Source organism: Empidonax traillii, unplaced genomic scaffold, assembly GCF_003031625.1.
Source record: "Empidonax traillii isolate 1590-97213 ecotype Southwest subspecies unplaced genomic scaffold, ASM303162v1 scaffold65:size4453928, whole genome shotgun sequence".
Taxonomy (NCBI): Eukaryota; Metazoa; Chordata; class Aves; order Passeriformes; family Tyrannidae; genus Empidonax; species Empidonax traillii.
In genome coordinates, this window is record NW_020955258.1 from 4262312 (window position 1) to 4287949 (window position 25638).

Below are 25638 nucleotides of genomic sequence, written 5' to 3' on the forward strand. Positions count from 1 at the left end.
CAACTGGTAAAAGGGTGAACACTTTGCTATAATAAAGAATCACTTTTTCCTCTGCCTAACATTACAGAAATACTAGTTTGTTTTGCTAAGATAAATGATAAAAAAGAACAGCCCTAGTTTACAGAGAAATTTTTATTTGAGTTTTGTCACAGTTTTTATTGTCCACTCCATTCATTTGTATTTTGGTGAACCCATAGTAAATGTTCTGTGAAAATGTGCTTCCAGGAAAAATGTTTCAGTCAGTAAGTAAACATCTGGAGGACATGCTTAAGAAATTAAGGCTCAGTAGTAAAATAATTTGTTTACTCTTCTAGCTCTGTTGAGCTCCTGAGATAATGTCACCAATTTTTTATTTGTAACTGCAAATATTTCCAACTCATTTGAAAGGTTCTTTCCTATTTTAAGATTGCTTAAATTTATTAAAAATAGCTTCTACATGAGCATATAAAACAAAAAAGTTCTCTAGTGGGCTGTTAAAATCTGTACTACCTAGAGTACAAAAATTCTTAGTATGCTGCATATGATTTAAGTATAGTGGTGATTTTCCAGCTTGAAAAGATTGGAGGAAGTCCCCTTGATACCAATAACTCATTTTTGCTACTATTTTAAAATGCAAACCTTCACTCAGAACTGCTTGCCATGTGTTGTTTACAAAGAAAGTGAGGAGTACCTATTATGAGTCAAGCAAATATAAATGCAAGTAATTCTGTGCAATTTGGAAGATATATTTGTATACTTGCATATGTTTTCTGAATATACTTGCTGAATTAATTTTAGTAGGTTGTAATAATTTTTTTAAAGCTATTAAAGATTATTCTACACAGTTTTATCTCAATAGCTTTACTGGGTTTTTCAAGCCACAGATGGAGAGGTTCTATTAGGTCAAAATTACTCAGATCTGTAGTCTTTTACTGTATGCAAGGGGATATTTTTAAGTTACTGTAATTCAAGGCAAAATGTACAATACCTGTATGGTGCCAAAAAACATGCCTTTATACTACATGTGGCTATAAACTGATTTCTCTTTTACTATGTTAATTTATAATCTGGTCATACACGAGGAATATGTTTTTGTCTATTTTCTTACATATATTCCTCTATGTGTTTGCTTTGACATTAATCCTTTCCTTCTGCATTTATTTACATTCAAATAACACAAATCTAAGCATCTAAATGCAAGCACAAATACTAGGAATGCAAAATGAAAGGAATGAAAATGGATTTGGGGTTTTTTGGATGAAACCGTCTTGTACATTTTTTAAAAAATGGACAATCACTTCTCAAATTATTCACTGAGTTCTTTTTGTTATTTAATTAGGTAACATCTTGGTATAAGAAAAACATTGGAGATTACTTTCAGAAGCAAAACTTAGGCTCATCTCTACTAGAAAATGAAGAGTTACTTCAAGAGCTTGAAGAAATGGAAGTCAAAGTGAAAGTAAGAAATAACATAATTGGCTGGTGAAGCAACTTTAAAAATAAGTAGGAAAACATGACCCTGGGCATTTAACTAACAATATAGGAGTAGATATTTTGTAGGTGTGCATAAGATATGTATTTCTATGTGTCTAAATTATTTTAGTCATTGTACTTCTTTTAATGTAGGCCTCCACACTTCTCAGTATTTTTTTCATTTAAAATTTTTAAAACTATTGATAAAAAGAAGAAAAATCCTTGATGTTGCTCAATTGGTTTTTCAGTTTAGTGATCAAGTGCCACACCAATAGTTTACATATTAAACCATGTGGCAAAAAAAATAAAGAAATTTTATTAATGTTCATGACAGATAAAACCCCGGCTATTCCCATCATAATTGTCACTAAGCTGAGTGCATGATTGGAGGAGGTATTTGCCTATTTATTTCTTGTAACTATAAGTAATTGAAAATATTATTTTCATTGTTAATATCAGTTTTCCAGAGAATAAATCTGTTACCACCACTTATAAAAGCAAGATGGGATTAAAAAATAAGTTGATATGAAAAGAAATTATATTTGTATGATATAAATTACCTATATTTAGAACCCTTTTTAGGTGCCTCAGTTGTGCAGTCATCAGGTAAGTGCTGTTGCTGGGTCAGGATCATTCCTCACTATATCTTTTTCAAGCAATTGGATTTGGATAACCCAAATGACTGAGCAGGTCTTTTTCATCCAAAAACTATTCCAATAGAAACAAATGCCTTTTTAAAGGCTATTGTGTAGAGAGCAACTAACAGGCTTATGATTGTTCACAGCTATGCTTCCTTGTAAGCTTTGTAGTTAAATGTCACGTGTTTGCCTCTTTGCATAATTAACAGTTAACTACTTCAGAGCTGTCAGGTAAACAGTATACAATATTTCTAATGCTTCTCTAAGAGGCATGTCAGAAAACACTTTTTTTTTTTAAAAAAAAAAAAAAAAAAAAAAAAAAAAAGGGTAGATGAGTATGTAAATATAAATTCTTCTCAACAGACCTTTGGCACAAAAAGAACAGATAAACAGTAAATGAGTAAGCTGAGGGGAGACACAAAATACTCCTAAGCCATTTTTCATGTAAAATTTTCATTTCAGTTGTTCATACAACATGACAAGGTCGCTGTGTTATAGGATACAATCTTTCATCCTAGTAATGACACAAATTTCTGTTAAGTCTGAAATTACTTGTCACTGTTTTGTTCAAATGAGCCTACTCCAAAAAAAGGTTCTACTCAATCTCTGTAACTGACCTTGTCTCTTTATTTCATAGTGCTTTACTACTTTTTGCGCAATTAGAAAATTTCTTAAATAATAATTTTATGTTTTCTTCCAAATCACCTGTGAAGTTATTAAATGTAATGTGGTGAGAACAGGTTTAGGAACAGAATGATGTAAAAAATACAATACTAGCAATTTATCTAGCTTTCTGTAAAGCAAACATCTGTAGTTCCCAAAATATGTTTTCAGGCTGCATTCAGACCAACAAGATATTGTGATGAATAACAAGACTGCTACGTCTGTACAACATAAATGTACTTTTCAGACAGTGATAGTATTGCTGTAAAATAACACCAAGTACCTTGTAACACAAACTGCTATAAAAAAATGCATGTTCTGCTTTTTGAAGCTCTGTTTGGCATAGATTTTTTTACACATACATGTGATCACCACACATTTGAGTATTTGCTTGAGCACTTTTGTGGTACAGAGTAGTCAGAATGATTTTCTATTTGTTTGGATTTTGTCATAAGATATTTTTTTCTGCAAGAATTAAGTTCCGCCCTGAAATCAAGAGTCATTATGACCTTGACAATAACTTACTATGTGACAACATTGTAAAACACTTAGAAATGTAAAACACAAAATTGTGAAACACTGTAGAAATTAGGTCCATCTTTTCAAATGTACAGCTTAACTGCATTAAGTGCTTCAAAATTCCTCCACCTCTATTTTATTGAGCTACTGTTTAAAAAGTCTGATTCCTAAATGTTTTATAGAGATAAAAGCAGATACCAGTTTTTACTGTGTATATATCAGAAGCAATCTTTTTAGCAACACGAAAAATACAATATCAGGTTTTTTCTAGCAACACTAAATCTACAGTTGGAGTTACTTTCTCTTCAGGGATCCCTTTAGTGTCCAACTTATGTTGTAATAAAAAGGTGAATATTCCACATTAATTTCAGAGTGAAATGTAATTACAAGAAGTCTTCAGAAATCTTATCAATTCAGTTAACTCGTCTGCTTATGTGGGAAAATATGGAAATGATTGCAAAAAACATTTCATGTTCAGGAAGAACTTTTGGGAGTACCTTACACACTACTTGGTTAATTAATTAATTACACACTTTGTCTGTAGCTTGGTCATTGCTTACGGCTTTGTTGATGTCTACTGTCTACTGATTAGATCCCTCATGCCAAAACTGAATGTTTCCAAAAAGCAGTTAGGGGCTTTAAATTATTTTCCGTTGCTGGAAAAAATATAGCTAGATTTTAATTTGTGTCATTACTATACTGTCTGAGTGTCCATGGCTGTCTCATGGCATTCTGTTAAAAGTAATAAAGTCATTGGTAAACTAGCCTGAAACTACCTTGGGATTTCTGTATTAGAATCTCAAGTAGTGTAAATAAATCTTTTCAAGTAACATTTCTTATGTTTTCACTATAGCCTTGAAGGTATAGCAAAACATTTCTGTGTAATAGCCATGCAAAGCAAGTTTAAGTGTTCTCACAGGGAGTAAGATAATGGGAAGTTCCAATATCTGAACAGTTTCACATGAGATATTTACTCACATGTACTGTTGCATTAAGTCAAACAGGACAAATGATTTGCTTAAATGGTTCAGAGGCAAGACTAAGAAGGATTTGAAGGCTTAGCATCTTATTTATGGGACTGGGCTGAGAGGAGAAAGGAGAATGATTTATTATGTTCTCAGACTGCTATCTTATCTTGAATCTCAGCTTGATAAGAGGTGAAACCACTGAGAACGTTATTGCTAGCTTGTAAAATAATTGAGCCCAAAATTAAACCCAAGGATTGATTCATAATTGGAAAAAAAAAAAAAAAAAAAGGCTTCAACCCTCTCTAACATTAAAAGGGCCCCCTGCTCCCACAAGGACTTTTCCCACCACTACCACCTCCTCCACCCCCTTGTCCACCAGGAACTGAGAGAAGAGGCATATTTAGGAAATCATGTTTCAATAAGAATATCTGCTGGCGCTGATTACGTGCTTTCTGTTGCATTTCTATGTGCATTGGAGGTGCTTGACATGTTAAAAAAGAACTGCTAGCACCACTTTGTGGCCAAATAACTTCAGAGGTGAAGAAAAGTAGTATTCTAAATTGTTTACATTTGATCTAGTGTCTGCTACTCTCCAGGACTGAACAATGCTGGAATCAGTCCTCTTTTTACTAAGGATAGCACAATGGAGAGTACTCTGGTTTACAGATCTGCATGCTTTTCGTGTCTGGAGCAGCTGTGTTAGGTAATAACACGGTAATACTCCAATGAGCTTACAAGGTCGTTCTCAGTAACAAAATTAAATATCTCTAACAAAGGTGTTAAGTGGTGTATTTGTTGACATTGACATGAGGATCAAGAGTATTGCACTTAACTGTTTGTTTTTCCCCCAGATCTCACAGCTAATGCTTAGATGCATGGAAATGTTGTCTCACAGTTCAGTGTCTGTCTGGAGCTCTCTTCTGTGGCCTTCCTGGATGGCTGTGCACCTTTACCGTTGTCTGCATGGTTGCAAACCCAGCACTTGCCAGTTTTTCTGAGGCTGGTGTTCTGTGGAGTTTGACAAGTGTTGCATTTCATGGCACAGCAGATGAAATACATACTCCTGTATTTTGATAGCTAGAACAAAGTATGTAGAGAAATAGAATTTTTCTTTATGAGCAATTTTTTGTCCTAACTAAGCATTCATCTTTTGTGTGCAGCGAATGGAAATCTGCATTCATCTGTTTGGTTCTTCTCAGTGTCTGATTTTCCTGAAGAGCCATCTTACTTCCTTGGAAGAGTCTGTCTCTTAATTTTAACATTAACGGTCTTTTATTTTTCAGTTAATGTTTGGTTTGGTTTTTTGGTGTTTTTTTTTGTTTGTTTGTTTGTTTTGTTTTGTTTTTGTTTGGTTTGTATTTTGTTTGTTTTTGTAGGTGTCTCTCTCTGTGTCCTGGAATTATCTTTTAAGGTATCTCAACAATTTTCTGGGAGGTGACAGACCTTGAGCTACTTTTTCTTTTTTCCTGTTTGTTGATTCTATCAGCTCACTGTTAAATGCAGTGATACAGCCATCCAATGAACTTCAAAAAAGACAGTTCATATGGTAATTGTCATAGCAGTTCACAATCCCAGTTATAATAGTGCACACTGTTTTATTTGTAATTTGAGGGAATTATATGATTGGTAATTATACTGCAGTGTAGTTCCTGAAGGTAAAAGCCTTTCAAATATATTCACGGGGACTAAATTATCAATGTACTGATGTATGCAATGAATCAGTTACAGGCAAATTTGAGGCTCAGAAAAATTTCAGTTGAGAACATATTTGCATGTGAGAGAATAAACTGTTTTATCACAATTCTGAAAAAAATATATATTAACATTTAATTGACTTGTGGTTTAAATGCTACTTTATCTACTGTACGTGATCTGAAGTCAAATAGGTGTGTTTCAAAGTTTTATACATTTAACCTGTTTTTCTAGTTGTTTTCTAGTTCTCATTAACATCTACATGTTTAAATGTAAGTAAAATTTCAATTAGAATCTGACCGTGAAATCTGACCATGCATTTTGTACCAGTCATTCCAGCTGCAAGTACTGGAAGATGGCAGTGTTCTGGTGCTGATATAATTGGATGTCAGGGTTCTGTACTTTGTACATAAATAGGTCAGTTAAGTTGTGTGTATGGAGGTACCTCCTTACTATTTTTTTTTTCCCAAGTAAATTCTTCTGGTAAAAAGAGAGGAAAAAGTATAGCACGGCAGACTGTTATTATCCCCATAATCCTCATTTTTGCTTAATATTACTTAGGATAGCACAGAAGAAAGTGGGCAACATTTGACCTTCAAGTGCTTGTTTTGGGTGAGATGAACTTGGAAAACCTCTGAGAAGGCTTTTCATAAGGGTTCCTATATAAGGAACTCGCTCTCATGAGTGAGACAGGTTTGCATCTTTGTAGGCATGGAGTAAAGGTATATTGAAGCATAACCAGAACACAGTTCTCGATGGAATTCTAGGATTCTGGCACATCTTTCTTTTTCAAAATGAAATAAGGCTAGATTTCTTGAAATATGTGGAATTAGTTCTCTTACTAAAGCCCTTAGAATCTGATTAAAACATTTTAACAGTATTGAATTTTTTATGCTGCCTTTTTTCTTAGTTGATAATACTATAATGAAAGTAAAAAGCAAAAGTAAGTTTAACATGAAGGCATTCAGGCAGATCTATAGATTTTTACAGTAGTTTAGGCCCTCCATAGCAGAAAGACAAGGAGTGTTTACAACAATGACTTACAAATCTAGCAGGATTGTCATAGTTTTCCTTTTCTTATTCATCCCATTTTCAAGATGAAAGGATATGCTGCATTTCACAAAAAAAGGGTGCTGATCAAATAAATCTGTAATCTGAGTAATTTCTACTTTTTCAGTGAAGATGTTATCAGTCCTTTTATATTTATTATCATGAAGTCTTTTCAAAATTTTTCCTCCATAAAAGGCTTACTTAATACCTAAATAATCCCTAATATCCTTTTAAATTGGTTTTAATTTAATGTAAATCTGCTTGCTAATATCATATTTAGCATCTCTTTTATAATTTTAATCCTACATTGTTTTTTAATTGACTTTGTTAAAATGTTTGTCTCTTGTTACAACTTGCAGCAGTTAGTACCATGGACTAATTCCCACTGAAAGGTTCATCACTTAATATACTTTGGTAGTTGTATTTTTGAGTAAGATGAAGGGTATTTTTATCTAAGTCATAATTTTGAGATTTTCGTGTTGGTATGTATTGACATACCATCAGGCATCATGATTTTTTTATCCCCATGGGTTTGTGCATATTTTAAAATTCTTTTTGTTGCCCATGTCAATACCCTCTGTTTCAACTTAAGTTCATGTGCTGTGAAGCTGCAGAAATCAATCCAAAGTTCAAGACAAGAACACACAGGCATAGTCTGAATGCATATGTTTTCCATTTTGAGGTGTGGTTTTCACTGACTTGTGAGTAGTGCTAAATCTTCTTCCTGACTTGTTCAATGTAATCTAGAATTCAGCAAGGAAAGGACTCCTTTCCATTGGAATTGCCATGTGCTATTTAAGCTCACTGGGAATTGTAGGGTGTCTCTCACTTGTTAGTTGTTGAGCCAGATCTAGCCCATACCAATAAGGAGGGCGAAATGACGGCATCTGGTCAAGAAGTCTATGTAAAATAAGTTGGTCATCTTTTTAAACAAGTGTTTTCACCATACCAGTTGTTGTCAAAACAATGGACAATGTCAATGCACTGAAATAAAGACCAAAATAGGTCTTCTACTGCTTACTGTACTTCAAAGAAGGATAAAGCAGCATGGTGGGACACTGTAAGAGAATTAGAATTGCTGCTGTTTGTGAAAGATCTTTGAATAACCAGGTTACTTTTTTGGGGGAAAATTTCCAAAACCAGAAGCTTTCACTAGATAGTCACTAAAAAGAAACAACAAACATGAGGTCCATGATCTTTAAGCATGCTGAAAATAAAGAGCCTACCCTGTATTCTTGTGGTTCCCTCTGTATGGTTCAAAGTGTTTAATGAAAAAATTCTTGTTTTAAAATATTTTTCCGTCTACTTTATTGGTCATTTGATACAAATCTTTGGAAGCAAGTGCTAAATTAATTGCAACAAAGGTCCTCTACAATTTAATTAATTACTAGAAAAAGTGGAGGGAATGTGTTACTTAAGGCATGAGAAATTGTAGTAGAGTATTAGATACTCCTTTTGTTCTCAACAGTATAACAAGGCACCAATTTTAAGTGCTGACATGCACAGCAGCGATAAAGTACACTGTGTAATGGTTTTACTGTTTTATAGTTTTCTCTTTAAAAAACACAGGGAGAAAAAAAAGAAGCAACCAAATCAGTATATTGCTTTTCTGTGTATAATTATACATGGATTAAAATGGAATTTTTCCTATTAGGAATGGAATTCCACTGTGGAACAACTGGAAAGTGAAGCATTTAGGATCTTGCTTTCAGAGGACTATACAGAAAAAGAACATCTAAAACTTTCAAATCAGAAAATCTGTCTGTTACGAGAGGAAGTGTGCTTCCATATGGAAGAAAGGAAAGCCCTGCTGCAAGAGGCCAATGACTTTTTTCACGCTGCTGGCAAGGTTGGTAAGAAGCCAAGTTTGTAATAGTAACCTGATAATAAAAGTGTTAGTGTGCTCTTGAAGGCTGATATATGTGGGATTAAGCAAACGGTTTGCTAAACAATTTGGAGTGGGAAAACTACAAATTCAGTTACCCTTTAATACGACATTTTGCTTCAAACTTCTATCCAAACTGGCAAACGCATTTAAAATTTTTTTTTTTTTTCTTTTTTTTCTTTTTGAAGTATATTAAGAAGAGCACTCCAAAATTGGGCTTTAAGATCGAGGGCTTTGTCACAATGGCTTAAGACTGTATGAAGAAAAAGGAACTGCTCAAATACCCAAACTGTTACAGAATAGTATGAATACCAGAAACAATGTCTATTCTTGCAATGACAGGGGCTAATTATAATCAGTATTATTAGTAATGCAACCTTTTTTCCAAAACCTTTTAGTTAGGAGACTAGTTAGAAAAGTTTATTTTTAAGGTCTTCAAAGACCAAAAGGACTTTTTGTATTTTATAGAAGTTTTAAAAACACTTTATTTCCAAAGATAGCTCCAACAACAATCTTCATAAATCTGCTGTATGTGCTGAAAAAACCTTAGCATTTTGCCTGGACTAATTTTTGAGCAGCAGGTGGGGCTGTAATCACGTTTGTCTTTAATCCATACGGCTTCCTTTGGTATTTCTTTAACAACATAAAAACAACACTCAGAGTTGAAATTATTTACATGCGTCTTTTTTTCCAGTAAGCCTGATCTTTCTTGATTTCTTTGTAATAAGAAATCTGAGATGGGCAAACGAAAACAATGTTAAAACTATTGCTGATACTCACCCCCTTCTAGTTTGGACAAGGAGCTACACAAATGAAGGCCTATTGCTTCGAGAGCAAAGGTAACATCTTTCCAGAATACTGGGCTGTAGTTTGTGGTAGTACCTGCTGAAGAAAGCATTAGCTCAGGTGTGTCTCCACAGCATTTCTACATAACAACACCTGTTATGTGTAACAGTGAACAAATCACTAGTTACTATAGTTCAGAAAAAAGACATTTTCCCTTGTTCTCAGGGTATGCACCCGGACTCTCTTTACATATAAAGGGCAAATGAGCAAAGTTAGTTGTTTTGAATTAACTTGAAGAGAGCTCCTTTTGGAGCTTGTGTATCATTTTAATTTTTAATGAATTCAGAAAAATAAAAACACAGAAGAATAAAAACACAGTCACATTGTGTTTGTACTCTTAAGTTCTGAGGGCATTTGGCAGCATTTGGTTGTTTATTTGGCAATATTAAGCAATATTTTGTGCATGTTTGCGGGCTTTTTGGCTCTTTTGTAGTCGTGTACCTTCCTTCCTAAGCTTTTCATTAAATGTCAATCCATTCCTATGTCAATATAGTTATCTTCAGTTTGACTTTCTTCAGGGGGATCTCTGTGTAGCTATCCTCTGGGAGTACTTGGGAAATGATACATGGTATAGTCCGAGATTGCTTTGATACAGCAAAAACTTGAAAACTTTGATAACTTCAAGTAAACAAATGAGGCTTTCACTAAATTCAGCATGTTTGCAGATTCATGTTTTTATTTAACTTTGGAGTATTGTATTTTTTAGCGTGTAAGTTGCTTCAAAACTCATTTGAGAGAGTATTGATCATTTGAGATAGTAACCAGCTTGTAAGTGAATGTGTAGGAGACAGGGTTGGAGCATTCTGCACAATCCAGTCAAACTTATGCTACTTACCTGGTTAAATATGCTAACTAGTACTACTCACAGTAAGTCTGGCTGATAGGTTAACTCCTTCTGAAATGCTTGTAAATGCATAATCATTCTTGAACACTTTACAATTTTCCTGTGACTTTTTTATTTAGTATTGTTAAGTGCGGTCCTGAAGACTGGAATTAATTTCACAGAACCTGTTACACAAAATAAATAAACTTCACTCAGTTTCTGAGTTCATATGAATGGCCTCTATTTACAGAAGAAAGATCTTTGAGATTCATATAGGTCCATGAGTCTATGAGCTTTCAAAGATGGTTGTAATTACTGACTTGATCTGAAGTTTATAGCCTTTTTTATACTTAGCAATGACAAAAATGGTTTCATGTTTCAGGAAAAATCCTTTCTAGGGTACCTTCAATGACACCCCCCTGACAGAGTGTTCTTGCTCTTTGAAAATTTTCTTTGTATGGTCAGGATGTTTTTTTTTTTTTTTCCCCAGAAATAGCAAAAGAGTATGCATGTCTTATGTTATTCCATTGTGTATAGAAGTTGAATTACATTTGCTCATCCTCTTTTCTTTCATTTCCTTTATTTTCTTTGTGAAGATTTTAGTTGTTTGAGAGAGTTCAGGCATCTCTCCTCGATGTTTTGAGTCAGTAAAAGGGGTTTATTTTCAACTGCTGTGCTCTTGGTTCATATTCCATATGCTATAGAAAACTGAATCATGTTGTCCCCTAAGAATCTTACTAAATTTTCACTTTTTTATGAATTTAAAACCTTGCAAAAGCCTTTAAAGTCAAAGCTAGTCTGCCTTAGAGTTCTTTTCTCTTCTGATATAGTAAAGTTGACATAATTACAGGTAGTATTTTAGCATATATATATATATTTGTTGTCTCAGAATTCTTCTCAATGATGAACTGAAGCTTCAAGAGCAATGTATTTTTAAACTATAAGTCTCCAAGATAATTCACTGTACTGTAGAGTATATGGAGTATTGTAATGTTGTCCTTACTCTGTATGGAAAGACAGGAGTCTTTTTAGAGTGCTTTTGTCACTTTTTTCTGGAATTTGATAGAGGAAACTTCTGCTTGCACTAAAAGAAAGCAGAGAATGGATATAATAAAATCAAAGCTGCATATGTGCAAAATTAAAGTATACCACTTTAATAAAAATATATTTAATTTTAATGTACTTGTTGGGTATACAATTGATAAATTTAAAGCATGGGAAAAAAGTTTTGGTAACACTCCTAAAGAATGTCCTTCAATAAAAGTTTCAAGTGCCGATGCGTTGTATTACTCTTGTTCTTCTGCTGCTGTGGTTCTGCTTCATTATGTCAAATTGGCCTATTACTGGAAAAATTGAATAGTTTTAAATTTAAAAAGTAATCATGATTTTGCATGCCCATACTTATATTAATTCTTATTGAATTATATGTGGGTTCCTTTGTGACCTGCAAAGTCAATATTAGACCCTAAATTAAATTTTACTTTTCATTTCTGAAGGAGTGTCATATATTAAATGTTTATTTAACATTTATTTAAAATCTGTTTATTTAAAAGAATATACATGCACATTGTAAAATAGAAATATTAACAACAGATGCTTTTTTTTTTTCCTTCAGGTACTTGATGGTCTTGAAGGTATTGAGAATTATTGTAAAATCTCTGACTCAGAAGGGTTACATTTTTCTACCTTGACAATGAAGAATGAGGAATTACAGGAAGCAATCAAAGGTTGCACAGTGACTACCATGCAAAAGGGACAAACTTTAGTTAATAAAGCAGATGCTCACAGGTATTCCCTCCATTTTTGCATATATGCATTATTTATCCATAATTACTTGTTGCTTTATAACTTGACTGCTTAGAGCTAGTATAGTTTACTAAGTAGGTGTGCATTTAAAGATTCAATGCTTCTGCCATAGTTCTCTGGTGGTATTTATTAAAAAAGAATCTCTTTAACAAAGTCTTTAGGAATCCTACATGCTAGTTGTAGGATGATGAACAATGAAGTTGGTATGTTGGGTGATATTCAGAAACAGTGGTTTAGTTAACGTTTTGGAAAAGTAAGTGTATACAACTGAGAAGTAAAATATAAATAGCTATGAGCACTCCCTGATGCCCACTGTACTCCTTTTAAACCTTTTTGAAGAGCAGAATTACAGCAATTAGAATGTGAATTGATGCAAGATAAAAATAGGGGTGATAAGCCCCGTGCAGAAAATACAAAAGTTTCTCCTGTTTTTAGTAGTTTTAATCCATGAATAAGTAACCTTTTTTTCTTCCAAAGCTTTTTTAAATTACAGTGATCATGCATTCCACTTATGCGATTTTTACCCTGACACAAAGCATGACCTGCTTTAGAATCAGTTCTAGTGGTTTAATATCTCCTACTTTTCAGCTGTTAGTAGGAGGCTGGTGCAATAAGAATGAAGACCATTTGTACTAGTAAGTCCTACTTCAAAGGCAGAGCAAATGACCCTGGCTAATGGTTGTCTACTGGTCAGCTTTTATGTCCCTAATTATTTCTAATATATCAACACAAAACTGAAAGTGTATATAAGACTTTAATCTCATGACCTTGCAGAAAAAAAAAATCATCTTAAGTTCCTTCACCCATCACCCCAGATGTAATTGTCTTGAACCTAACAATGGGACAAAATAGAAATTCAAATAGAAAGCTGAGAACACTTACAGCTGCTTTTACAGCTGTTGTTACTGCTTCCTGATGTTTTAATTAGATATAAAGGAAGTGGACTTTCCTCAGTGGAACTCTGACTGATTCCTAAACCAGCCATAATTCCAGAAAACATGCTGCTGTCCTCTAGGACTTTATGTTCTGCACATGTGATCTCAACAGAAGCAGGTGTTGTGTTTCAAAATATGCCTGCAAAGCATTGATTAATGTTGGGAACACTAAAGACCTTGGTAGAGAATGGGTCCCTTAAATGACAAGTCATTTTCTTTTTTCTTTATTAAGAGTTTTTAAGTAATGTTTCAAAAGGCCAGGTCATCTGTGGGATGGTAAGATACCTTTGGTACACGTTAAAAACAATGAGATGAAGTTTTCAAAATAACCCTATTGGTCATTGTAAAATTCAATATAAGCAGGTAATGCTACAGGCATATCTCTTGTGTGCCAAAGTGTCACTCAGGATATTCTATAAATAAATAAATAAGGTTAGATTTCTGCTTAGAAGACTTTATAATTTGAAAAAAGGCAAAGCTTTACAGCTGAAGTAGCAGAGATTTAGAGAGGGCAGGTGAAACTTAATAGGCAACCTGAATAGAAATGTGTTTTGCTGTTTCTAAAGAACAGTGAAAAATTCCAGGTTTGTAAATCATAAAAATAAATAAGTCCTTTTATAAGAAAGCAGACACAGAATATTATGGCTTTTCATTTTTTTTCCTTGTTGCCTTCAGGCCTCATTGCCTGAATGTAATGAATTTGCCACATATTTCAATGAGTAGTACTAGTTCTTCTGTGCAGGCAGAACACTTAATATTCCTAGGTATGGGCTTGAGGATTACAATAATGGAATAATTTAAGCTGACAAATAACTCTAGAGGTCATTTAATGCAATCCCATGCCCCAAACCTGTCCAATTAGGTTGCTCAGGGCCTGATTTTTAATATCTCCAAGGATGAAAATTGAACAGCCTCTCTGGCCAAAATGTTCTATTCCTTAAACACTTTTCTTGTGAAACATGTTTTTCTTACACCTAGTCAAAGTTTCTGTTGCTGCAACTTGTGAGCATTTCTTCTTGTCCATTTGCTGCACACCTCCGAAAAGACAATGATCCTATCTTTTCTACAACCCCACTTCCTCATGGATAATGAAAGACAGCAATTGCATCACCTGTTCTCTACTCTGAGCATAGTTCTGTCAGCATCCCCTTCAACCATTTTGGTGGCCTCTCTTCAATTCACTTCAGCTTGTCTGTCTTTCTTGTGCTGTGGGGACTCAAACTGGAGAAATTGGCCTCCAGATGCAGTTTCAAAAGCCCTTAACAGAAGGGAGTAAACTGTTGGCTTAACTCTTCCAGGAGAACGCAGCAAAAGGCTAATCTTCATTGCCATGAGTATGATCCTGACACACTCAACTCATTAAACGCCCAAATAAGTCTAGGGGGTTTTTTCCCAATTCATGGCTATAGGAGATAGCCAAAATGCTCCCAACCAACTCATAAGTGTAATAATGTTGACACAGTGAGCTCTGTCAGCAAATGTGGTAAGATGTTATATTCCAGAACATTCTTCCAGAAATGTTCGTGTATTGAAAGAGTCCTCTGTGCTGACCAGTGTTTAACCCATAAGTGTCATGAGATAAGACTTGTATGAACAGCTGAGGGTCAAAGGAGGACAGAAAACAGAACACTTTTTGAGATTAAATCCTGTTTACTAGTTTTTTCCCCCTGTTGCACAAGTACTAGTCTTAGCTGCCTTCACAGACTTCCCATTTCCTTTATCTAACCAGACTAGAGATCTTGAAGGACATGGGCAGTCATCTTTTGAAAGCAGTGAAGGATGTGGATCCAGAAATGTTTAGGCATCTTTTCAAAAAGCTTATCTTTGGGATAAGAAAGGCAAGTATAATCTGACAATGAGATACATAGTTGTTAATTGCTTGCAATCTGGCAGGATTCTTAAAGTAACTGGCAGCAAGTGTGGGATTTGTATGGAATTTCAAAGTAGCAGCCAGCTCCCTGAAGGAGTAGTTGAAGCACAGTAATTTTAGAGTTCTTTCATCACCTGAGATAGAGAAGGTATGGCATACTCTGCCAGTTGCATGACTTTACTAGTTTTAATAAGGAAACCAGATTCTTCAGCTGTTCAAACAATAAAGAGAAGGAATCATCTGACTTTGTTTAAATTGGGTAACACTGTCAGTTTTAATAGATAATGCCCTGATTTTCACTGTATCTTTTGAATGAAGATACCGGAAAATGAATTTTTAAGGCAATATCAAAATAGCTGCTAGGTATAGTACTACTTATTTAAATGCATTGAGAGAAGCCAGAGTGCCTGAACATTAGGATAACTAAAACATAGGTAGTTTTCTGTATCCACATAGTTTTGTCATTTTCAATTGTAGAGTAACCAAAAATAATCAAAAGTAACCAAATAAAAAAAATAAACAAAAGTTTGTATGCATATGATAAGACAGATCGAGTAGTTTATGATTTAAAAATCCAATAGTGATATCCTCACATTGAGGAAGGACTGTGTTTAAGGCTAGTGACACTAAATTCAGTGGCATACTTGGAAATCCAGCTCACAGTAAAAATGGAAAAATATGATGTTCATTTTGTCCTTATTTCAAATATTCTTGAGATGTTTATGCTAAAAGATAGTCCAAATAAATTAAAATGCTGAAAATATTCATATTGGAAGAGGAATAGATGGTAGAAGAGTGATTGAGGGCAGCTCTTGTAATTCTAGAATATTTCAAAATTAAAATATTGGTAAGGCTGATTTCTGAGCACTCATATTTTTAAGTTAAAACTAACTAGGAAACCAAGAGCAAAAGATTATAAACAGGAGCAAAATTTAAAAAAATTATACAAGCAGTAGGTTTTGCCCATTAAGAAAACACTTGTTACTTTGCCAGCCAATTAGCTTGCCTGTAAGAACTGTTTTTATTTTACTGCTATTATAAACGTATTAAATCATAACAAACCAATGATACTTCCAAAGATCTAAATTATCCTTTTCAAAAACTGTAAATCTTGTTCTCTTATTGCTTTTTTAAAAGGACTGGTGCTAGTAGAAGTTTTTCAGCATACCTTTTTTTTAAAGGAATGCTAAAATAGAGAAATGACATTTTTAGAATTTAAGATTAAAGCATCAACTAAGAGGTTGCTAATTTTTGAAAGAGTCATTTACAAAATTTGAAACCACGTACTCCCAAAAAAGGACTTAAAATTTGGGTTCTCTTTGTGTCAAATTCTTGCATCAAATTCAACCAGAATGATATATTAATACCAGGCTTCATATTAGTAGTGTATAAAGTTTTTCTTTGAGATTGCAGAATTTAACTCTCTGAGCCTTATCTGAAGGGAGGACAAAATTTTCTTTAATATTAGGGGACAAAGTAGGAAACCTTGAATAAGCACCTGTACTAACATACATTTCTGATGAAATTAAAGGAATGAAAAAGCTTATTTTGAACATGTTTGTTTAAAAAGAATTCTTGTGATAAATCTATTTCAATAGTAAATCAATGGACATATGGATTTCTTTTTTTTTTTTTTAATGTCAAAACTTCAGTTCTTAATTGGATTTGGTAACCTCTTCAAAATCTAAAGAAGACTGCCTCAAGTATTCAGATTGTGAATTTCTTCCCTGATAATATACATTTTAATTTATAAGGCAAGCAATTGTCTTGTAATTTTATATTTTGTTTTCTCCTGTTAAAACACCGTCTTTAAGGAAAGGTTGACTTGGAATGTATATGACAGTCTTTTTTCAGATACTGTAAAAACACTGAAGTATTTGAGAGTCCAAAAAACACATTCTTTTAAAAGCAAAATTATAGGTTGTATATTTTCTCTCTTTTTAAGCTCTTTCATTTGTGGTTTTAGTTTTTAGATAGTATAGCTAGAGTCAGAATTTTTTGTGAAATAGGCTGTTTCTCAGTGAATCATGATATTTGTCTTGTGAGAATTAGTATATCTGTCTTGGGAATCTGCCTTAGGGACTGGTAACAAATTATTTCTTTGAAAATGTCATTCCTTTGTTTTACTAATTATGATTTTTGTTTGGATTTGCTTTAATATTTATCTTGGTTAGTTTTCTTTTAAGGGTCACAGTTTAAAATTCACAAATTACTCATTGTAAAAATCAACAGAAAAGATGTTGGGTTTTAAAAAATCATAATCATCCTGTATGTTGAGCAAAAAATGAGAAACAAACAGCATTCTGCTTTTTCATTTCAGCTCTTGGGTGACAGGAATTCAGAAAATGATGGAATATGTTCAAAAAAAAGTAGATCAATTGATCAGGCAGTGTCCAGATTATAAAGAACTTACTTTGAAGAAACAACAGTGGACTGCCTCACTTGAAGATCATCTAAATAAGGTACATCATAATATCACAGAATGGTTTGGGTTGGAAGGGATCTTAAATATCCACTAGTTCCAAGCTCCTTGCCACAGGCAGGGTCATCTTCCCCTAGACAAGGTTGCTCAAACCTCCATCAAACTGGCCTTGAATAATTTTAGGGATGGGGTATCCACAACTTCTCTGGACAACCTGTACCAGTGCCTCACCACCCTCACAGTGAAGAATTTTGTCCTTGCATCTAATCTAGACAAATCCTCTTTCAGTCTGAAGCCATTCCCCCTTGTCCTAGCACTCCAAGTCCTTCTCCAACTTTCCTGTAGGGCTCTTTAGGTACTGAAGGGGTGTCCTATAAGGCTGCAAGATCTTCTCTTCTTCAGGCTGAACAACCCCAACTCTCAGCCTGTTGTCAGAGTAGAGGTGCTCCAGCCCTCTGATCATCTTCATGATGATTATCATCATAACATGTTGTCTTCTTAATGCATTCATGAGCAGTGCATCGCATTTCCATAATTTAGGTTTATGAAAATTAAAGCTGACTCCAATAATTACAAGTAAAATATTGGTTTGTTAGAGAGTGCACAGTTGTAGTTAGAATGCTGTTATTGAGGGTTAATAACCATGGTGACTGAACCACAGCAAATTTTCAGTAAAGCTGAAAAAGGCTAGATTTTGTTCACAATAAAAATTCCTTTTATTAATTACAGTATCCAATGCGTGAAGGGCAGGACAACCTTCTTTAAATTGTTAAAATCCCATGTAGTATTACAGACTTTTTAAATGACTTGTCAGAGATGAAATAAACACGTGGCTCCAAAATAAGTTTCCATGTGTAAATTCAAATTTAAAAAATACCATCTTTCAGCAATGTTCATATAGAGGAAATCCAGAGTGTAGTCCAGAAAAGTAAATCAAATTTAATGACTGAATAATTAAGTCTGCAATCTGATATTTTGTATTTGCATGATGTTTATAATGAACTATTCTGAATCAATCATTAAGTAAATTTGCCACAATTTTTTTTATGTATAAATGGTGTAGATGAGTTCCTCATGATATTGGAACATAGTGAAAATATTTTTAAGTTTAGCTGAAAATAAAAGATTTGCTGATAGTTGCTGTTGGTCTTCTAGAAATGATGTCACCAGCATCTTAAGCTGAAAGCTCAGTTATAAAAGGTAATTTTTACTGAAAGTGTAGACTCCAATTTGAACATAAGGTTTCAATCTGCAGTTTGTTCTAGTCACTTTGTTCCCAGCCTTGCATTAGAGAACATTTTGGAGACTTGTGTTATAACACATGATTTTTCAACATGGTGAAGAGTGCTTATTGTTATATTCCTACCAAGCAACACACTTTTCATTCTAACCTTCTAATGCAAAGTATCCCAAAGAATCTAGTGCTAAATTCAAAGGCCTCTCAGCCTTATTTAATAAAGTTGGAACCTCAACTGGCAGCCACCTATACGTGCTATGTCTGATATCATCTGCCTGTGCTCTTCATAATCTGTTTTGTTGTTATAATGTATAAATAACATCTGACAGTGACAATGAAATGGAATTCTGTACATGCATCTGTGTAAAAATAGGTCTCTTGGCTTGGCAGAGAAGCCTTACACGTACCTTCTGAGAAAAAACCCTGGAGGAGAATAAGACTATTTCTGTCAGGGCTATAATATCTAGATTATAATCCAGTTGTGCCTTAGTTTTGAAACCACAAGCCTGGGATAGTTAGAGTAAAGGAAAGCACAATCAACAAAATGAGAGCAAACAGGAGGGTTTTGGACCACACCTGTTAGAATTTTCTTGGGGAAAATAGGAGAGTTTTCTTCCTTTATATTTTAATTCCTGACTATATATGATATTAAGGCACAAGTTTTGCCTTTTCTTTAATTCTTCTCTGTATCTTACCATTTGGGGTTGAGGTGGGGAGGAGGGGGAGCAGGGGGGTTGGGGGAGCAGCTGCTTTGTACTTAGTTGCTGGCTGGGTCTGCTTATATAAATTAATTATGTAAATAATGCTTTCAAATGAAGGTGTCGCAGTGGATTAAAAAAATCACCCTGATGCTTGCAGCTGGTACGGAGATTGGCTCGTATTTGTGTGAGACGGAAAGAGTTTTGAACAAACACCTTGAACTGGCTAAACAAACAACGGTAAAAAACCCTTCAATGATTTTGAGTACTTCTAGAAACGGATGCATGCTGTCTGTAGTTCTAAATAAGGTGGGATGCTGAGAGTTTCTTGAAGGGAAAATAGACTATAGTTTATTTTAAAAAGTGTGGTTAATGAACAAAACCATAGATAACATTAAAAGTCAGTCCTTATATTGTTGGTTTCCCCCGTTGTTTCTATCTCATTGTGTTATTTGTTACTGTCTCAAGATCCTAGTACTTACCCTTGATAGGAAGACTCTTCAAATGTGGATTGCTAGTCCCACGTGAGGCAACCAAGTTTAGTTATTGTCTAGACAGAGTCAGAGAGAAGCCGTGTAATTTATTAGGACAAATAAAAGGGATGAATTGGAAAAAAAAAAAGAGCAAAAAGTAAATCCGATATGGGGAAACTGTGAAGGGGACTGTAAAGTTGCCATCAGGTATCTGTTGGTCATGTAAGGAGCGCAGCCATGGTATGACAGCACTGCAGTACTCAGCTCTGTAGTGAGTCTATTTTTAAGTCACATCCGGGGCCTTTTCAACTCCCATAGCAGTACTGCAATATCAGAAAGTGGTTTAAAACCAGCTAAATCCCCTCCACTGCCTTGACATAAGTGCAAATTTCATGCCTAAGCTGAACAACATGTCACTATGTATTTTAGGACTGTGTATTTTGAATTCTTGAAACTCCATTACTCCCACAGAGTTCTCTTTTGTTTCAGGCAACTGTTTATGGGACCCAAAGAATAGGTCAAGAGTACCTGTGGAAATAAAATTCACTTTAAAGAAGTTCTGGAGAGCACATAGTAAAAATATAAAAATCTGAGCAGATGAGCAAAAACCTCTTTTAGTTTCTCAAGACTGTATATTAGTTGTTAGTGTCTTTTCTGCCAAATTTTTGCCTGCTGGGCTGTTACCTTTGTTTGTTGCAGGGTATAACGTCCCCTGACAATAGTAACCTCTTCTACCTATTCTTTCTGTGGATTGTGACATGCTAGCTTTCAAAATAGCTATTTTAATAATATCATTTGCAGGAAAGAAATTGATGTTTTCAGCATATAAAGCCCATTATGAGCTCTTCAAAAAAGTAATTCAATTATATATAAGAAAGCAATCCTAGTGAAAATTAACAATCAATATTCACAAGTCCTTTTCCGTCATTATACGTATTTTTCTATGCTTCTCCCCTTCAAAGGAAGCTTCATATGAACTGGAAGCAGCTGAGGGAATCATCAAAGATGTGGAAGAATTGGAACCTGAGCAGGTGGCAGCTTTTTCTAGCAGAATTGAATTTCTGAGTAAAGAGCTGAAAAAAATTGAAAAAAGTATCAGTTCAATACTGGAAATTCTAGAAACTTATGTGGCCTTTTTAAAGTCAGCTGTAGAGGTATGGATTACTCATTAATTCTTTGAGTAGACTGTGAAAATCTTACGAGTGAAAAATGTGCTTCCACTGTAATGGATTTTAATTTTTCTTCTCTTTATACACATAAAGAAAATGCTTCCACACATGTACTCTTAATAGTAAATGTACTGATTTTGCTTCATATAACTTTTAAAAAAGATGTCACATAATATGTTGATATAGATATTTACTGCTGTCTTGCACTACTTCCGCTGAAGTGCTAATTCATCTGAATGGCTTTAAAATTAAATAAAAAACAGCTCTAGCTGAACTCATAATCAATTCAATACCAATATAATTTTGGTAGCTGTGCTAATGATGCCCAGGACAATTAATTTTCATTTTGATCTGGATTACATTTTAAGGTTCTGCAAATGTGTTGTTTTATATTTAGAAAGAAATTGAAGATGGAATGGATCATATCATATAAAATTAACCATAGGATTTATTATTTCTTGGGTGATAAACTACCAAAAAATTGGATTTCAGCTGCTTCTGATTATTGCTAACTTCAGTTACTTTGTATTAAACAGACCTTTGAAAACCAATGCATTGATATACTGGTCTATAAAATCCATGGAATGTGACAGAAACTGAGAAATTGCTGCTGTCTGCTTGCCATCTACATGCTCACGAGTTATTTAGAACTATTTTATTATTTGATGTTCGCACTGATTTTAGGGACAGTTATAGATCTTAAAATCAGGAAAAGATTCAGAGGCTGCTATTCAAATTTATCATGTCTGACTAATGTTCTCATTATGACACCTTAAGTTTTGATTTGATTTTTGATTTTTATGTCTTCCTGTAGGTGAATGATAATATCAAAAACCTGAAAGAATTCTATAAATCAAAAAAACTGCAGACAAACAGAGAGGCTGAAAATAAAATTGTTGTGGAGTCAGCTAATACTCAGTGGCAAAAGACCATAAAGAAGATTTTTTCCACACAAAATATGGGTTGCTATTTTCTTAATTTAGTAAATGTGGTGAGTTTAATCTGATAAACATATTGAATGTCTTATATTTTGTGTTTCTCTGTGATGAGGTCTAATCCTAGTTCTGTGACTGACAGATTGTGATTTCTCCACTACCTAGTTTTAACAGGACTGTTGCTGCTAAATATTTAAAAAATATCTAAGTGTTATTTGAAGTAATGCAACAAGTTTTGTGATTAACAATGTCAGAGCCCTTAATGATCCAGTCCATGCATACAAATTTTAAATGTGCAGATATCTGTTTTGTTCATGCTGGAAAGCAGCATATATGCAAGTACAGTATAATGTTTATTTTACTTCCACTGAGAGGCAAGGAGTGTTTACTGATTGAGTGTATGAGTTATTCTAAAGAAATGGATGTCAGAGCTACTTACAGATAATCTTTCCTGGTGTCTTTTCATTCTTGGGTTCAGCTACACTGCCTAGGCATCCCTATCTAATTTTCCAACAACCTTTCATGAGCTGATCATTTGAGATGTGCAATCATTCCCTGAGCCACACCTCCTAAACTAACCCCAATTCATGCAGACAGCCTGGATAACCAGCTGCTCTTTCTGGTTTTAAAGGACAAACTAGGGAGCAGTTACATAAGTTTGAGAAGGGGAAGGTGGTGTTGGTAACCTGCAGCAGCTTGCAAGACGAGCTGGAAAAGCCTAGTGAAGGAGGGGAAGAGCTCAGGCTGTTGGTGTGGGCTGAAGTGTGTGTGTCACAGCTGGACGGAACCAAGCAATGTTAAAAGAGTCAGAGTGATGGCAAACGGAATATGTGCGGATATGAGGCTGCACTTCGGTCACTTAAACTCTTAACATTTATTCAGATTTTATCTCCCTAAAGACCTGGAAGTGTTTTGACAACATATTTGCTGCTACCCTGTTCCCATGATAGTCTTAGGTTGTAGCACTGAACGACCTGGAAGATACAGAATGGAATGCTAGACACTTCAGCCCTTCCATGCTTCAGTGCTGCTTGGTTTATCAGCACAAAGGAGTGGTCTTTTCTTCATCTACTTTGTTTTCCAGTTGCTATTTATTCCCCAAAAGGCCACTTTGGGTAGTTCTGTCTATTCAAAAATTACTGTGTTTTGTATGAGTGTTAAACAGCCATCAGATGGCAATAATTCAGTTGTTACTGACCTGTTCTAGATTTTAAACTCCGACTTTAGTGATGTCCTTAGTATGCAAATTCTGTTGATCTATGCCTATTTGTAAGAGAAAAGTGTATTTAAAGGTAACAGAAATCTTAAAAATGTTACACTAGAGTTGCTGGGGGTTTTTTAAACTTTGTTGAGACTTTAGTTTCATGAGGTTTTAATTGTATTTTGTAATAACATATATGTGTATATATGGAAAAAAATGTGTCTGTTTATTTGCTAGGTAAATGAGAGTTTAATATTAAAAGTAGAAAAATCTGTAGAAGTAACTGAAGATATCATTTTTAATCTGAATAAAGAAAGGAACGAGCTGACTGAACTTTGGGTGATCTGGAATTTTAAAATTACTCAAGTAAAACCCATCAAGCAACAGTGCCAGATATTCAAAGAACAACTAAAAATTGTAAGTTAAATAGCTACCAAAAAAGCAACTGTGACAAACCTTTCTAGATTGTTATTAATTGTTTGTGACTCTCTCTTCAACTATTATAGGTATCATTTAAGCAACATTGATGATCAGTAAGATACAATACTTCTCCATAGTCTGTTCTGCCGTTCAGCCATCAGGAAACACGAAATGTTTTTGATATTTATTTTCCTTACTGAAATGCATACAAGTCCTAGTCTCCACTTCAAATTTTAAGTTTAATCATTGCTTTAGCAGCAACGCTTTTTATCTTTTGCCTTTTTTTCTTTTGCCTTTTTTCCTTTTTTTTTCCTTTTTCCGTTTTCCTTTCTTCACTATTTGTTGTGACTAAATAGTTACTAAACTAAACTGTGTCGTAGTAGTTACTAAACTCAAGTCCAACCTTGTACTCGTACAGAAAGAGAGTTGAAACCTCTTTGGCACAGGGACTGTGTGCAGTGCTCTGTTAAAGCAACAGTAGCTAGACTAGAAGCAGAACCAGGTTTGTAGCCACTGTTTGTACAACTTATCACTAAACCACCGCATCTGTTATCTCAGGACGACATAGGTCCTCTAGTCTTGGTGCCTGCATTGTTTTCTCAAGCTGTCTTAAAGGTTTCTTATCACCCTGGTCAGTGACAGGGTTTGAGACAGAGGCTTCAGTGACAGCATTTGGGTGTCTGGTTTGGGGAAGTTCTTATTACAAATTTAGATTTGAATTTAAATGTGAGGGGTTTTATTCACTGTAGTTAGAAATGCTCAACTGTTTGAATATATTTTAGACTACCTGTGGATTAGAGATTCTTCAAGAGGCCCTCCAGCTTGCAGCACCAGTTGACCTTGGAAGTGACCTTTTAATTGTTTTGGAACTACAGAAAAAGATTAACCAAATGAAACCACAGTTTCAGGTGAGAAACCAATCTAGTGGAGTGAATGGTGGATCAAAAGCTCCTTTTGGTCCAGTAAAGATCTACATTTATACTGACCCCAGAGATTGTCTGGGGTTGCAGTGTTTTTATGTTTTACATGATTTTTCCAGGAGGAAGGTTTTGTGTGTGTTTTTAAGGTAGGGGAGAAGACATTTTACCTTCAGTGTCCAGTGTTGTGCAGCGTTAGCTGTGTAGTAAAGTGACGCACAAGCATTGGGGTGGTGGAAGTGCAAGGAGAATATCAGCTTTGTGCTTTTGAATTTACAGGTGCCGTTACTTTAGCAGAGTACGGATACTTTAGGCTGGGATACTTCATACTGAACTTCCTACCTCCTGTGAATACTATCTGAGTTTTAGCAGTTCAGTGTGCTATTGCCCTAGAATTATGTTCAACTTGCTTTCATCCAAGGCTGTTTCTCAGTGACAGCTGAAATTTGTGTCTAGCAAAAAGTACAGTATGTGGAGAGTGTTTTGAAGTGTATGGCATTGACTTTTCCCCAAGGCAATCTACAACTGTCAGATGGTTATTTCATCAAATGTAAAGAAAAAAATTGCAAGTATATTTGTGCAATTTGAGTAACTTCTGCTGTTTTTGCTAGCAACTGAATGCTGAGCTTGAGTACCTGATAAAATTATTAGAATTGCCAAGCCTGAAAGGATTTCCTGTGAAAGAGAATTCTGAAAGAATAAGTGAGCTTATTCATTTCCATCAAACAGTAAAGGATGCAATGATAGAATATGATGAGATTTTCGACAAGACAGTCAAATTCCATCACATTAAAAAAGAAGTGAGTATATTTTAAAATATACTTTCATCCCATTGCAGTTAAACTCTCTGATCCCTGTTGTCTTTTTTTTTGTTTTTTTTTCTGTTTTCCCCAAAGAAGTATCATTAATCAGCCTATTGAACAGAGTTAAAATTTTGGATCTAAAACTGCATGAAGTTTGTAAAATTTAAAATTCAGATCCGAACCCAAATTTAATTACTTAAACCCAATTCAACAAAG

The 25638-nt window shown here is 34.5% G+C and overlaps 1 protein-coding gene across 1 annotated transcript in view; it reads left to right on the top strand.

Annotated features, from left to right (window-relative positions):
- The window catches only part of CCDC141 (coiled-coil domain containing 141), a 65274-nt gene that overhangs the window by 20100 nt on the left and 19536 nt on the right, over nucleotides 1-25638 (top strand). Inside the window, exons 6-15 of the mRNA XM_027880263.1 lie at nucleotides 1319-1438; nucleotides 8637-8831; nucleotides 12152-12324; nucleotides 17468-17609; nucleotides 19625-19744; nucleotides 20940-21131; nucleotides 21961-22137; nucleotides 23520-23699; nucleotides 24485-24610; nucleotides 25231-25419. Coding sequence (XP_027736064.1) covers nucleotides 1319-1438; nucleotides 8637-8831; nucleotides 12152-12324; nucleotides 17468-17609; nucleotides 19625-19744; nucleotides 20940-21131; nucleotides 21961-22137; nucleotides 23520-23699; nucleotides 24485-24610; nucleotides 25231-25419 — 1614 coding nt within the window. The remainder of the gene's footprint in view (nucleotides 1-1318; nucleotides 1439-8636; nucleotides 8832-12151; nucleotides 12325-17467; nucleotides 17610-19624; nucleotides 19745-20939; nucleotides 21132-21960; nucleotides 22138-23519; nucleotides 23700-24484; nucleotides 24611-25230; nucleotides 25420-25638) is intronic.